The following is a 15,870-nucleotide window of genomic DNA, read 5'->3' as shown; positions in this document are numbered from 1 at the left end:
CCACCTGATCCTTACAGTTATCCATACATTATAAACCACCTGATCCTTACAGTTATCCATACATTATAAACCACCTGATCCTTACAGTTATCCATACATTATAAACAACCTGATCCTTACAGTTATCCATACATTATAAACCACCTGATCCTTACAGTTATCCATATATTATAAACCACCTGATCCTTACAGTTATCCATACATTATAAACCACCTGATCCTTACAGTTATCCATACATTATAAACCTTCTGATTCTTACAGTTATCCATACATTATAAACCTTCTGATTCTTACAGTTATCGATATATTATAAGCCTTCTGATTCTTACAGTTATCCATATATTATAAACCTTCTGATTGTTACAGTTATCCATATATTATAAACCACCTGATCCTTACAGTTATCCATATATTATAAACCTTCTGATTGTTACAGTTATCTATACATTATAAACCACCTGATCCTTACAGTTATCCATACATTATAAACCACCTGATCCTTACAGTTATCCATACATTATAAACCACCTGATCCTTACAGTTATCCATACATTATAAACCACCTGATCCTTACAGTTATCCATACATTATAAACCACCTGATCCTTACAGTTATCCATACATTATAAACCACCTGATCCTTACAGTTATCCATACATTATAAACCACCTGATCCTTACAGTTATTCACAGTATTACCAGATTTCTTGTACTATATACTTACGTTGGTGTAATAACGTGTGATCACAGCAAAAGCAGACTTCATTCCAGGCCCTAGTAAGAAGCCTTCTACCTTCTTTTCAAACACTGACACAGGAATGTTGCGTTCTTCACTCTACATTGAAGAACAACTCTATCACTTGTTTTGTTTTAAAATATTGAATATCAGACAATAGCTGATTAGCTGGTTTAATGAATAAACATATTATGTTGAAGAGATATTTTAAGATAAATATAGAACAAAATTTGGTCTTACCGTTGTCACAAATGTTGCCATTAAAAGTAAACTTTGTAGTCTTAAAACAGGCTAAAATAATCCGATATAATGTACAAACCTAAGCTAAACTTTAAATAATAAAGAAAAACATCAATAACACATGAACCACAGTTAAAGTTTAAATATTAACAAACAACACACGAACCACAGTTAAAGTTTAAATCTTAACAAACAACATTTGAACCACAGTTAAAGTTTAAATCTTAACAAACCACATATGAACCTAATTTAAAGTTTAAATCGTAAGAAACAACACACGAACCAGAGTTAAAGTTTAAACCATAACAAATAACACACGAACCTGAGTTAAAGTTGAAATCCTAACAAAGAACACACGAAACTAAGTTAAAGTTTAAATCCTAACAAACAACACACCAACCCAAATTGAAGTTTAAATCCTAACAATAAACATACAAACCTTACTTAAAATAATAATAAACAGCACACTAATCTGAGTTAGACTTTAAAAACTGATAAATTGATAAACTGAGTTAAAGTTTAAATCCTAACAAACCACATATGAACCTAATTTAAAGTTTAAATCGTAAGAAAAACACACAAACCTAATTGGAAGTTTAGATCCTAACAAAGAACACAAAACCAAATTTAAAGTTTAACTCCTGACAAAAAACACAGGAACCTGAGTTAAAGTTTAAATCCCAACAAATAACACACGAACCTGAGTTAAAGTTTAAACCATAACAAAACACACACGAACCTGAGTTAAAGTTTAAATCCTAGCAAACAGTTTACGAACCTGAGCTGAAATTTAAATCGTAACAAACAATACACAAACCTAATTTAAAGTTTAAATCGTAACAAACAACACACAAACCTAATTTAAAGTTTAAATCGTAACAAACAACACACAAACCTAATTGGAAGTTTAGATCCTAACAAACAACACACAAACCTCTCCAAAGTAATGAAATCCTTCGTTGCTGCCAAGAAAGTCTGGACTACTTAGAATAAGTTCTTTCCCACGAGGCATGTACACCTTTGGAACATACGTGTTTGTTCTTTTCATAGAACAGTTGCCGTAGTCTTGGTTGATTGTATATAACACATCTAGAAACGACATAAAATAAAGATATAGATACGATTACATAAAACTGTAACACATTTGAATAACAATAAAAGACGTCGTAACCAATAGGGGAATATAACATTATGTTCAGTTATTTTCTTTTCACCAGTTTCGCTTAGAACTTAACTTATGGACATGTTGGAACTTATAGGTCATAAGAAAGTGCAAACAGGCGACCAGAAAGATAAGAAAACAACGGTTAATTATAACACAAACGATACAAAACTTGAAATTTTAATACATATATATCTTGTATTGTGTTACAACAAGCATATTCCGTGAAAACCTCTGACGTAATGGACTTTTTCCAAATAATTGATCCAAGAAATGAGAAATGAAAAACAAGGTAAACAAATCAATTGTCAGTCCAGTTACTCAACCCTTCAAGTTATACAATACTGAAAACAAAAGTTACAAAACGTAACACTACTTTAGGTGTTGATGTGTACCTAGTTAGTCAACCCTTCATTCTATACAACATTAAAAACAAAAGTCACAAACCGTAACACTGCTTTAGGTGTTGATGTGTACCAGTTACTCAACCCTTCAATTTATACAACACTGAAAACAAAAGTTACAAAACGTAACACTGCTTTAGGTGTTGATGTTACTCAATCCTTCAATTTATACAACACTGAAAACAAAAGTTACAAAACGTAACACTACTTTAGGTGTTGATGTGTACCTAGTTAGTCAACCCTTCAATTTATACAATACTGAAAACAAAAATTACAAAACGTAACACTACTTTAGATGTTGATGTGTACCTAGTTAGTCAACCCTTCATTCTATACAACATTAAAAACAAAAGTTACAAACCGTAACATGCTTTAGGTGTTGATGTGTACCCAGTTACTCAAACCTTCAATTTATACAACACTGAAAACAAAGTTACAAAACGTAACACTGCTTTAGGTGTTGATGTGCACCCAGTTACTCAACCCTTCATTCTATACAACACTAAAAACAAAAGTTACAAAACGTAACACTGCTTTAGGTGTTGATGTGTGCCCAGTTAGTCAACCCTTCATTCTATACAACATTAAAACAAAAGTTACAAAACGTAACACTGCTTTAGGTGTTGATGTGTGCCCAGTTAGTCAACCCTTCATTCTATACAACATTAAAACAAAAGTTACAAAACGTAACGCTGCTTTAGGTGTTGATGTGCACCTAGTTAGTCAACCCTTCATTCTATACAACATTAAAACAAAAGTTACAAAACGTAACACTGCTTTAGGTGTTGATGTGTACCTAGTTAGTCAACCCTTCATTCTATACAACATTAAAAACAAAAGTTACAAAACGTAACACTGCTTTAGGTGTTGATGTGTAAAATCAAAGGATATCTCACTGTCGTTGAAGCCATATACGTCGATAAAATTTGATTTTACAGGGACTGGCTTAGAAGAAGTGCCCTCTTCCCATTTATTGTAGAAGTGAGCTAAGTGCTTAGACTTCTGATCGTACGCCACCTGGAAGAGAAATATTATTCAGTTCGACAGCTTAAATATCGTGGAGAGTTTAGTAGGTGTTTCATCTAGACTTATCACCTTGAATGGTAACGTTGTCTCGTTTTCTGATAGTGTAAACTAACCCTAACAGTGTCTTATTAAGTTAACACTAAAACAGTCTTAATAAATTAGATGTAACAGTGTATTACGGAAGTAATACTAGAACACTCTTCATAAGTTGTAGAGGTAGCGATGTCTTACGAAGGTGACATTACAACAATGTTAAGTAGACGTAGTGATGTCTTACGAAGGTGATATTACAACAATGTTAAGTAGACGTAGCGATGTCTTACGAAAGTGACATTAAAACAATGTTAAGTAGACGTAGCGATGTCTTACGAAGGTGATATTACAACAATGTTAAGTAGACGCAGTGATGTCTTACGAAGGTGATATTACAACAATGTTAAGTAGACGTAGCGATGTCTTACGAAAGTGACATTAAAACAATGTTAAGTAGACGTAGCGATGTCTTACGAAGGTGATATTACAACAATGTTAAGTAGATGTAGCGATGTTTTACGAAGGTGATATTACAACAATGTTAAGTAGACGTAGTGATGTCTTACGAAGGTGATATTACAACAATGTTAAGTAGACGTAGCGATGTCTTACGAAGGTGATATTACAACAATGTTAAGTAGACGTAGCGATGTCTTACGAAGGTGATATTACAACAATGTTAAGAAGACGTAGCGATGTCTTACGAAGGTTATATTACAACAATGTTAAGTAGACGTAGTGATGTCTTACGAAAATGACATTAAAACAATGTTAAGTAGACGTAGCGATGTCTTACGAAGGTGATATTACAACAATGTTAAGTAGACGTAGCGATGTCTTACGAAGGTGATATTACAACAATGTTAAGTAGACGTAGTGATGTCTTACGAAGGTGATATTACAACAATGTTAAGTAGACGTAGTGATGTCTTACGAAGGTGACATTACAACAATGTTAAGTAGACGTAGCGATGTCTTACGAAAGTGATATTACAACAATGTTAAGTAGACGTAGCGATGTCTTACGAAGGTGATATTACAACAATGTTAAGTAGACGTAGCGATGTCTTACGAAGGTGATATTACAACAATGTTAAGAAGACGTAGCGATGTCTTACGAAGGCTATATTACAACAATGTTAAGTAGACGTAGTGATGTCTCACGAAGGTGATATTACAACAATGTTAAGAAGACGTAGCGATGTCTTACGAAGGTGACATTAAAACAATGTTAAGTAGACGTAGCGATGTTTTACGAAGGTGATATTACAACAATGTTAAGTAGACGTAGCGATGTCTTACGAAGGTGATATTAAAACAATGTTAAGAAGACGTAGCGATGTCTTACGAAGGTTATATTACAACAATGTTAAGTAGACATAGTGATGTCTTACGAAGGTGATATTACAACAATGTTAAGTAGACGTAGCGATGTCTTACGAAGGTAATATTACAATATCATGTTACATTGAAGATTGTGAAATACAAATATTGACTATTAAAAGATGTTACATTAAAAGTTATTACATAGGAACGTTTACTGGTAACAGGATGTTACACTGAAAGTTGTGACACAGGAACGTTGACTGTTAATAGGATGTTACACTGAATGTTGTGACACAGGAATGTTGACTGTTAAAAGGATGTTACGTTGAATGTTGTGACATAGGAATGTTGACTGTTAAAAGGATGTTACACTGATAGTTGTGACACAGGAATGTTGAATGTTACAAGGATGTTACACTGAATGTTGTGACACGGGAATGTTGACTGTTAAAAGGATGTTACACTGAATGTTGTGACATAGGAATGTTGACTGTTAAAAGGATGTTACACTGAAAGTTGTGACATAGGAATGTTGACTGTTAAAAGGGTGTTACACTGAATGTTGTGACACGGGAATGTTGACTGTTAAAAGGATGTTACACTGAATGTTGTGACATAAGAATGTTGATTGTTAAAAGGGTGTTACACCGAATGTTGTGACATAGGAATGTTGACTGTTAAAAGGATGTTACACTGAATGTTGTGACATAGGAATGTTGATTGTTAAAAGGGTGTTACACTGAATGTTGTGACATAGGAATGTTGACTGTTAAAAGGATGTTACACTGAATGTTGTGACATAGGAATGTTGACTGTTAAAAGGATGTTACACTGAATGTTGTGACATAGGAATGTTGACTGTTAAAAGGATGTTACACTGAATGTTGTAACACAGAAGTGTTGTTACTGATAAACCATCTATCAGAACCTGAAGCTGTTCCACAAGAAATTATTTTACAATAAAATAAAAATATTACTTTGATTGTTTAAAAACTCTCTAATTCTCGACGTGTTATTTTTCCTCTTCCATCACAACCTGTAACCCGAGCACTTTCTTTATTAGTTAGCAAGCTGATGAAAGTGAGAGAGCATCCTGTAGAAAACCATCGGGTTACAGCGTTGAGAATCTTTGTGATAAATTGAATTTTTCATCACAGTGTTTACTAGGACTACTAATGTGGAATTTAAGAGAAAAACGAATATAGTAATTACAAAAAACGTCGTAGCGTAGCTGTAAGGGTTTGCAGTGGATTCTCTCATAGTGTAGAGCAACTCTCCTTCAATCCACATGTCTTTTGTCGAGAAATCAACAGGTTGTTTTAAGTCCTTTGCCAGTCTCTGGCACCCGAAACCAACTGGAATCTGGAAGGTACATAAACCAATCAAATTTCATGAAACGTAAGAAAATATCATCACCAGAATATAACTTAGATTTACACATCAGTTATATCATATGTGGTCCTCTTATTTCCTTGTTTTATACTAGAACAAGATATCATGTCATAACAACATTTGTGGTTTTCTTTGATAAAAACAATTAATAAACATGCTATGGAAACAAAGAAAGCACTAATTATATAATAACACTGCACAACAATTTTTGAAAAGATTTGCGTCCTGAAAAGTTTTTGCTGATTGTAACAGGTACCTGGTGGGTATACACAAATATAGTTTTGGTTTTGTTTCATCACGTAGGAACTCTGAGAAACAAACAGTTAACTGTTTACTGGCAATAACATATTTAATTGCGTTTATGTTTCTAATACGTTATTAAGTTTAACATAATTAAAAGTGTTTTGCTCCTGATTTTCGTTTGTATTCAATGTCCGGTGTATCACGTTGCAGTGTCCAACAGTAGTCAACAAGTATTGACGGATTCCAGTTGCCCTGATATCGTTTTTCCATTCTAGCAATGTCCTAATAAAACTTTTCATCGTGTTCGTCACTGACAGCACCGAGATGTGCGGGTAAGAAGTCCAAGTGTGAGTGGAGGAAATGAATCTTGAGTGACATGTTGCTCGTCATTGTTTTGTATGCTTTGAGAAGTTTGTCTACAGCTGAGTGTAATGTGGGGCTCTGTAATTGCCAAGGAAATTGTCAACAATGTCTTTGAAGGCTTTCCAGGCAATCTTTTCTGGCTCAACTAACCACTTGTCATTCATAACATGTCTGATCTGAGGGCCAACAAAAATGCTCACTTTGATCTTGGCCTCAGTTATTCTTGGGAACATCTGTTTTAAATAACGAAAACCTTCACCTTCTTTGTTCATCGCTTTCACAAAATTCTTCATAAGTCCTGATTTTATGTGAAGAGGAGGCAAAAAAATCTTTGCCGGGTCGACAAGCGGTTCATGAGCCACATTTTTCTATTATGAATCTAACTTTTTACAGAGTGGCCAGCTCTGTCTAGAATAATGTGACTCTTTGGCACGACTGTTCCATTCACAGATGAAACAACAGTACTTTGTATAGCCGAGCTGCAGTTCCAGTAACAGAGCAACGTCTTCCAGATCTCCAGTTTTCAGATATTTCAGTTGTACTTGCTGTACTGGATGTGCTTCAGCAACATTTTCATGTTCTCTTAGGTTTCTTTCATGTGTGCTGCACAGCCAACAGGTATTGAAGTGTGAACGTTGTCATTGTGTAACTGAACAGTTTTGAGGCTTAATATTGATGAATCAATAAAGAGACGCCACTCTTGCAGGTCATGGTCACAACGCAAAGTAGAGAACAATCCTTCGATGTCAACACAGAAACAGAGACTGTCAACTTGTGCAAATAATATGGTTATATCATTTTGGCGGCTTCGAAAACAGAAATTTTCGTACCTGGTGACAGCAAACACCATTCCTGCAGTCTCGAACCCAGCAATTCGGCTTTTTACAGACCCAAATCTCTGACTAGATTGTTTAATTCTGACTGTGTTATGAAATGAGGATCACGGTTCAAAATCCAGATCAATGTCACTGCCAGTTCCCTTCATTGCAGTTTCTTCATCTGGTTCATCTAAGGTCCATTCCTCTGGTAGTTTCGGAATTTGAAGACTGTCGTCATGTGGTACGGGTCTCATTGCTGAAGGCAGATTAAGGTATTCAATTGACTTCTTATTTCTGGCAGAGAAACCAGATACATTAGTCAAACAGAAGTAACAGTCCGTCACATGGTCTTTCTGTTCTAGCCATATCATGGGGACAGCAAACGGCATTGTCTTTCAAGTGTCTCTGAGCCAAGCTTTCAAACAGATAGCACATGTCACATGACAAATATGAAGCACCCATTCTTGGTCTTCATCATCAATTTTCCAGCCAAAGTATAGATGATATACTTTCTTCACAAGAGCAGTCATTGAGCGTCTCTGATGAACAAGCATATACTCACTACAAATATAGCAGAATGTATCGCGGCTGTTACAACATTGACAAGACATTCTGACTGACACCAATCGTCCTGTAAAACATCCATAACATCTAACTTACTTGTTACAGTGCTACTGGGGCAATGCTATATTCTGAAACAATACGTACACACTATAAGTTCTATATTAATCCAATGAGCAGCATCTGTGTATGCAAGCCATTTTTATAGCCTGCTGAGACGGTGTCAAGCTGGGTACGTCCTGCACAGGCATGTCCGGGCTGCATACTTCCACAGAACATCTTCCAACCTGGCCTGATTTCATGCCTGGACATGCCCAGACTGCACAAAACATTCTTCATAGGTCTCTTACAGAAACGAAATTTTTTGGACAAAAATATAAGGAAAAAACATGACAAAACTAAATATTTCGATGAAATGGTACGTGATAGGCAAATTTGGATGTGATTTTCGTGATCAGCAGCCAAACATTTATAAGGAACACCCAACAGTGTTCAAGAAGCAAACACTTTGTTGTGCAGCGTTATTTACTTTATTAATAACTGATTAAAGTGCATTACTTTATTTATTGTGTATTACGTTCTTTGGCGGCCATTTTGCAAGTTTTGTTTAGAGCAGCCCACGTTCTCATCCAAATAGCTTAAGTGCATTCAAAAACTGAACATTTCATCTGGTACTTCTAATGAAGAAGACTCCAATCTGTACGGATTTATCTTCTTGGTCCGTTTAGTAAATTGAAAAACGGGTATTTTCTGTCATACTCTTTTGTTACCATGACATTCGTAGAAGTCAAATAATAACTTTAATATCACAACAAAAGGATTTCACTCAATAAAAATCTACCATTTTCATAAAACGTTTCACACCTGAAAAAGTTTACTTTTTTTACTTTGTTTTAATTATTTAAAATGATATATATATTTTTGTTTTTACTTTTTTAAAACATTCTAATTCTTTTATAACACAATTCTGTTCAGAAGATTCTGTTTCATTTCTTACTGTCGATCCTACATTACCAGAAATGTTTTATCCCAGTTTTCAACAAACGGAATAAACTTTAAAAACTCGAACTGTTTTTTTGATGTTTTCCACCGTTTTCAGTTTGAAGTACGACTCGTAGAGGTATCGGTAAGTTCTTGTCGTTTAGGTGATTGTTCCAATTAGGATCTGTAAATAAAAAGTATTGAGTACCATAAAGTAAGGTACTTTTACTGCATAATACAATCAAGTAAAACTACTGGATACCATGAAGTAAAGTACTTTTACTGCATAATAAAAGCAAGTAAAATTATTGGATACCATAAAGTAAGATAGTTTTACTGCATAGTAAAAACAAGTAAAACTATTGGATACCATGAAGTAAGATAGTTTTACTGCATAGTAAAAACAAGTAAAACTATTGGATACTATGAAGTAAGGTAGTTTTACTGCATAATAAGAACAATTAACAATACTGGATACCATAAAGTCAGATAGTTTTATTGCATAGTAAAATGTGTGTTTTTCTTATAGCAAATCCACATCGGGCTATCTGCTCAGCCCACCGAGGGGAATCGAACCCCTGATTTTACCGTTGTAAATCCGGAGACATACCGCTGTACTAGCGGGGGGCTGCATAGTAAAAATAAGTAAAAATATTTGTTACCATAAAGTAAGATAGTTTTACTCTATAGTGAAAGCAAGTAAAAGTATTGGTTTCCACAAAGTAAGATAGTTTTACTGCGTAGTAAAAATAAGTAAAAATATTTGTTACCATAAAGTAAGATAGTTTTACTCAATAGTGAAAGCAAGTAAAAGTATTGGTTTCCACAAAGTAAGATAGTTTTACTGCATAGTAAAAATAAGTAAAAGTATTTGTTACCATAAAGTAAGATAGTTTTACTCTATAGTGAAAGCAAGTAAAAGTATTGGTTTCCACAAAGTAAGATAGTTTTACTGCATAGTAAAAACTGTTATATTTTTTGTTGTTATTCGATTCCCTTCAGATGTTTGTAACTATGAGATATATATTCTAATGCAGATATGCTCGTAAAAATCCCAACTTAGATAACCGTTGAAGTATAGTTCTGCTGAGATGGCGCCACTGATCTGGTGGTATTGCATTATACCTACAAACCATTATTAATTGGTGACGGAGGTTATGTGTTCACCTCTGTGTTAGTTTGTTTGTCAACAAAATTTCTCGTGAACGGCAGAACGAATTTGGGCTCATATACATTTGACCTGTGACCTAACTTAGAATTAATTAGCTTTTGGAGGGTCAGTGTCATGAAAATAAAAATAAAAATCCCTGTCTGGTAAGATGAGGATTTTGTTTACAATATTTGTGCTCTATAAATAAGTGAACAATGGTCAGATTTTGATGAAACTTGGTGGACAGATGTAGAATATTATTCTTCATTATTCTGTCAAAAGTGGTCAGATTTTGATGAAACTTGGTGGACAGATGTAGAATATTATTATTCATTATTTCGTCAAAAATGGCCCAATTTCCTTGATATATATAGGCACAGTTTCGTATTTTTCGAGGGCCGATTATGATCAATGCAGCGTGGCAATGGTTTACTGACCAGTGGTTTGTGATTTACTAACCAATGGTGTGATATATATATATATATTGTAATTTACTAACCAGTGGTATATGATATATATATTGTAATTTACTGACTAGTAGTGTGTGATTTACTGACCAGTTTGTGTGTATATATGTATACATGGAATATAAACGTTATGAGCTAATACTTTGAAATACCAATAGTGGCGCTGTAAGCGTTTCAGTTGTTGTTGCTATTTTCAATGCACAGCTAAACAATGGACTTTTTTTTTCCTTGGAGAATCAAACTTCGGATAATTTCAAGTTCTTAAACTTACAACTGACTCACAGCGGGACAAAACACAGGAGAAGTTTATGATAGGTCCTTAATGTAAAGCTTGACCTTTCTGCATTCTGTCCACTTCGGAAGAATCGATTCCTAGATGTTATTCTTGTAGATCCATAATGTTAATGCTGACACACGTACACAGTCAAATGTCGTTGTTTTGTAGATCCATAATGTTAATGCTGACACACGTCAAATGTCGTTGTTTTCTCAATGAAAACCACACAACGAACATCACGCCGCTCACTACGAGTAATCGAACTCCAAGTTTTAACATTGTACGTCCTAAGATGACCTATTTCTGTTAACTGTCCAAACGTTTGTCGAACTCCAAGTTTTAACATTGTACGTCCTAAGATGACCTATTTCTGTTAACTGTCCAAACGTTTGAGCTCGCAGCCTAGATGGAAGGCAGACAGTCAACAGAACCTAACACTAGCTTTAAAATTATTCACCTGTAGCCGAATAGCGGAGATTGACTGTTACTCTTATAACGCAGAAACGATTTCCAATTGTGTATTCGATTTCTTCCTATTTTTTTTGTAATAACAAGGCATGAACGTTGGATCCCTAAATACCAGGCCACTTTCGACTCTTGGGTAAAACAAAATTAATTTATTTTATCTTTATAGAAATAGAAGCGTACCAAGATTACATATCAAAAAATAGAAGTGTACGAAGATTACCTACCAAAAAAAAACAGAAGTGTACCAAGATTACCTACCAAGAAAATTGAATTCTACGAAGATTACCTACCACAAAAACAGAAGTGTACCAAGATTATCTACCAAAAAATAGAAGTATACCAAGATTACCTACCAAAAAATAGAAGTATACCAAGATTATCTACCAATAAAATCGAAGTGTACTAAAATTACCTAGAAAAAATAGAAGTGTACCAAGATTACCTACCAAGAAAATAGAAGTCAACTTGAGTATTTGAATTAGGACAGATTCTCCATTGATCTGCGACCATGTTTCTATCATCAAAAACGACTTTTCCCATATAATCCTGTGAAGAAAAGGAAAACAACTTCGATAAAGATCAGTCCACTAGAAACAGCTGTTTATATAAAACAAACCAAGATATAAATCACGAGATTATAACATAAATATCAGTCCACTAGAAACATGTGTTAATATAAAACAAACCAAGATATAAATCACGAGATTATATCATAAAGATCAGACCACTAGAAACAGCTGTTTATATAAAATAAACCAAGATATAAATCACGAGATTATAACATAAAAATCAATCCACTAGAAACAGGTGTTTATATAAAACAAACCAAGATATAAATCACGAGATTATATCATAAAGATCAGTCCACTAAAAACAGGTGTTTATATAAAACAAACCATGATATAAATGACGAGATTATAACATAAAGATCAGTCCACTAAAAACAGCTGTTTATATAAAACAAACCAAGATATAAATCACGAGATTATAACATAAAGATCAGTCCAATAGAAACAGGTGTTTATATAAACCAAACCAAGATATAAATCACGAGATTATGACATAAATATAAGTCCACTAGAAACAGCTGTTTATATAAAACAAACCAATATAAATCACGAGATTATAACATAAAGATCAGTCCACAAGAAACAGGTGTTTATATAAAACAAACCATGATATAAATCACGAGATTATAACATAAAGATCAGTCCACTAAAAACAGCTGTTTATATAAAACAAACCAAGTTATAAATCACGAGATTATAACATAAAGATCAGTCCAGTAGAAACAGGTGTTTATATAAACCAAACCAAGATATAAATCACGAGATTATGACATAAATATCAGTCCACTAGAAACAGGTGTTTATATAAAACAAACCAAGATATAAATCACGAGATTATAACATAAAGATCAGCCCACTAGAAACAGCTGTTTATATAAACCAAACCAAGATATAAATCACGAGATTATAACATAAAGATCAATCCACTAGAAACAGGTGTTTATATAAAACTAACCAAGATATAAATCACGAGATTATAACATAAAGACCAGTCCACTAGATTAGGTGTTTATATAAAATAAACCAAGATATAAATCACGAGATTATATCATAAAGATCAGTCCACTAAAAACAGGTGTTTATATAAAACAAACCATGATATAAATGACGAGATTATAACATAAAGATCAGTCCACTAAAAACAGCTGTTTATATAAAACAAACCAAGATATAAATCACGAGATTATAACATAAAGATCAGTCCAATAGAAACAGGTGTTTATATAAACCAAACCAAGATATAAATCACGAGATTATGACATAAATATAAGTCCACTAGAAACAGCTGTTTATATAAAACAAACCAATATAAATCACGAGATTATAACATAAAGATCAGTCCACTAGAAACAGGTGTTTATATAAAACAAACCATGATATAAATCACGAGATTATAACATAAAGATCAGTCCACTAAAAACAGCTGTTTATATAAAACAAACCAAGTTATAAATCACGAGATTATAACATAAAGATCAGTCCAGTAGAAACAGGTGTTTATATAAACCAAACCAAGATATAAATCACGAGATTATGACATAAAGACCAGTCCACTAGATTAGGTGTTTATATAAAATAAACACAGATATAAATCACGAGATTATAACATAAAAGTAAAATCTCAAAACTAACGGACATTTCCCGCCATGATTTAATAAATAATGAAAAGGGTTAGCAGTTGTCATATTCTTTTTTGTTTTTAGCTTGGAATGTCATATTTAATATATGTGTTTTCTGTTTTTATACTAATTTTCGTCGCACAATTGACGTAACTCTTTACTTAATAACATATACAAATGTATATCTCTCTCTTTAACATGCACTAAAAAATTACATATTTCCTCTCTCCTGCTGTTTAAACATTATAAATTTCAAATTGAAACGTTCACGTACCACATAACCATTCTTTGACTCGAGATACGCATGTCGAAACATGGCTGAAGGTCCGAGAATGACGCGGTCATCTTCTTTATCCATCCACAGATCGTCAAATGGGTTCTTTATTGATGACAACGAGCTCACGTTACAAAGATCTATAAATGGATATAGGAAAAAGAATAGTTCCTTGTAATGTCACGTTATAAAGACCTGCAAGGTTTGTTGGAAAGAGAATACTTCTTTGTAATGTCACGTTATAAAGAACTGTAAGGTTTGTTGGAAAAAGAATAGTTCTTTGTAATGTCACGTTATAAAGACCTGCAAGGTTTGTTGGAAAGAGAATAGTTCCTTGTAATGTCACGTTATAAAGACCTGCAAGGTTTGCTGGAAAAACAATAGTTCTTTGTAATGTCACGTTATAAAGACCTGCAAGGTTTGTTGGAAAGACAATAGTTCTTTGTAATGTCACGTTATAAAGACCTGCAAGGTTTGTTGGAAAGACAATAGTTCTTTGTAATGTCACGTTATAAAGACCTGCAAGGTTTGTTGGAAAAAGAATAGTTCTTTATAATGTCACGTTATAAAGACCTGTAAGGTTTGTGAGAAAGAGAATAGTTCTTTGTAATGTCACGTTATAGAGACCTGCAAGGTTTGTCAGAAAGAGAATAGTTCTTTGTAATGTCACGTTATAAAGACCTGCAAGGTGTATTGGAAAGAGAATAGTTCTTTGTAATGTCACGTTATAAAGACCAGCAAAATGTGTTGGAAAGAGAATAGTTCTTTGTAATGTCACGTTATAAAGACCTGCAAGGTTTGTCAGAAAGAGAATAGTTCTTTGCAATGTCACGTTATAAAGACCTGCAAGGTTTGTCAGAAAGAGAATAGTTCTTTGTAATGTCACGTTATAAAGACCTGCAAGGTTTGTCAGAAAGAATAGTTCTTTGTAATGTCACGTTATAAAGACCTGCAAGGTGTGTTGGAAAGAGAATAGTTCTTTGTAATGTCACGTTATAAAGACCTGCAAGGTGTGTTGGAAAGAGAATAGTTCTTTGTAATGTCACGTTATAAAGACCTGCAAGGTTTGTTAGAAAGAGAATAGTTCTTTGTAATGTCACGTTATAAAGATCTGCAAGGTTTGTGAGAAAGAGAATAGTTCTTTGTAATGTCACGTTATAAAGACCTGCAAGGTTTGTTGGAAAAAGAATAGTTCTTTGTAATGTCACGTTATAAAGACCTGCAAGGTTTGTTGGAAAGAGAATAGTTCCTTGTAATGTCACGTTATAAAGACCTGCAAGGTTTGTTGGAAAAAGAATAGTTCTTTGTAATGTCACGTTATAAACACCTGCAAGGTTTGTTGGAAAGAGAATAGTTCTTTGTAATGTCACGTTATAAAGACCTCCAAGGTTTGTTGGAAAGAGAATAGTTCTTTGTAATGTCACGTTATAAAGACCTGCAAGGTTTGTTGGAAAAAGAATAGTTCTTTGTAATGTCACGTTATAAAGACCTGCAAGGTTTGTTGGAAAGAGAATAGTTCTTTGTAATGTCACGTTATAAAGACCTGCAAGGTTTGTTAGAAAGAGAATAGTTCTTTGTAATGTCACGTTATAAAGACCTGCAAGGTTTGTTAGAAAGAGAATAGTTCTTTGTAATGTCACGTTATAAAGACCTGCAAGGTTTGTGAGAAAGAGAATAGTTCTTTGTAATATCACGTTATAAAGACCTGCAAGGTTTCTGAGAAAGAGAATAGTTCTTTGTAATGTCACGTTATAAAGACCTG

General features: G+C 33.7%; 1 protein-coding gene across 1 annotated transcript in view; it reads right to left on the bottom strand.

Moving 5' to 3' along the window:
* Positions 1-9,456, bottom strand: part of LOC143241631 (uncharacterized) — a 33,287-nt gene extending 23,831 nt beyond the window's left edge. The window contains exons 1-5 of the mRNA XM_076484812.1: positions 9,318-9,456; positions 6,139-6,288; positions 3,438-3,558; positions 1,910-2,064; positions 724-834 (exon numbers count right to left, since the gene is read on the bottom strand). Of these exons, the coding sequence (XP_076340927.1) occupies positions 724-834; positions 1,910-2,064; positions 3,438-3,558; positions 6,139-6,216 (465 nt within the window). The 5' untranslated portion in view covers positions 6,217-6,288; positions 9,318-9,456. The remainder of the gene's footprint in view (positions 1-723; positions 835-1,909; positions 2,065-3,437; positions 3,559-6,138; positions 6,289-9,317) is intronic.
* Positions 9,457-15,870: the final 6,414 nt, after the last annotated feature.

The sequence above is a fragment of the Tachypleus tridentatus genome, unplaced genomic scaffold (genome assembly GCF_004210375.1).
Source record: "Tachypleus tridentatus isolate NWPU-2018 unplaced genomic scaffold, ASM421037v1 Hic_cluster_1, whole genome shotgun sequence".
In the NCBI taxonomy this organism is placed as follows: domain Eukaryota; kingdom Metazoa; phylum Arthropoda; class Merostomata; order Xiphosura; family Limulidae; genus Tachypleus; species Tachypleus tridentatus.
The sequence above is the reverse complement of the archived record's forward strand: the minus strand, read 5'-3'. Positions and strand labels throughout refer to the sequence as shown.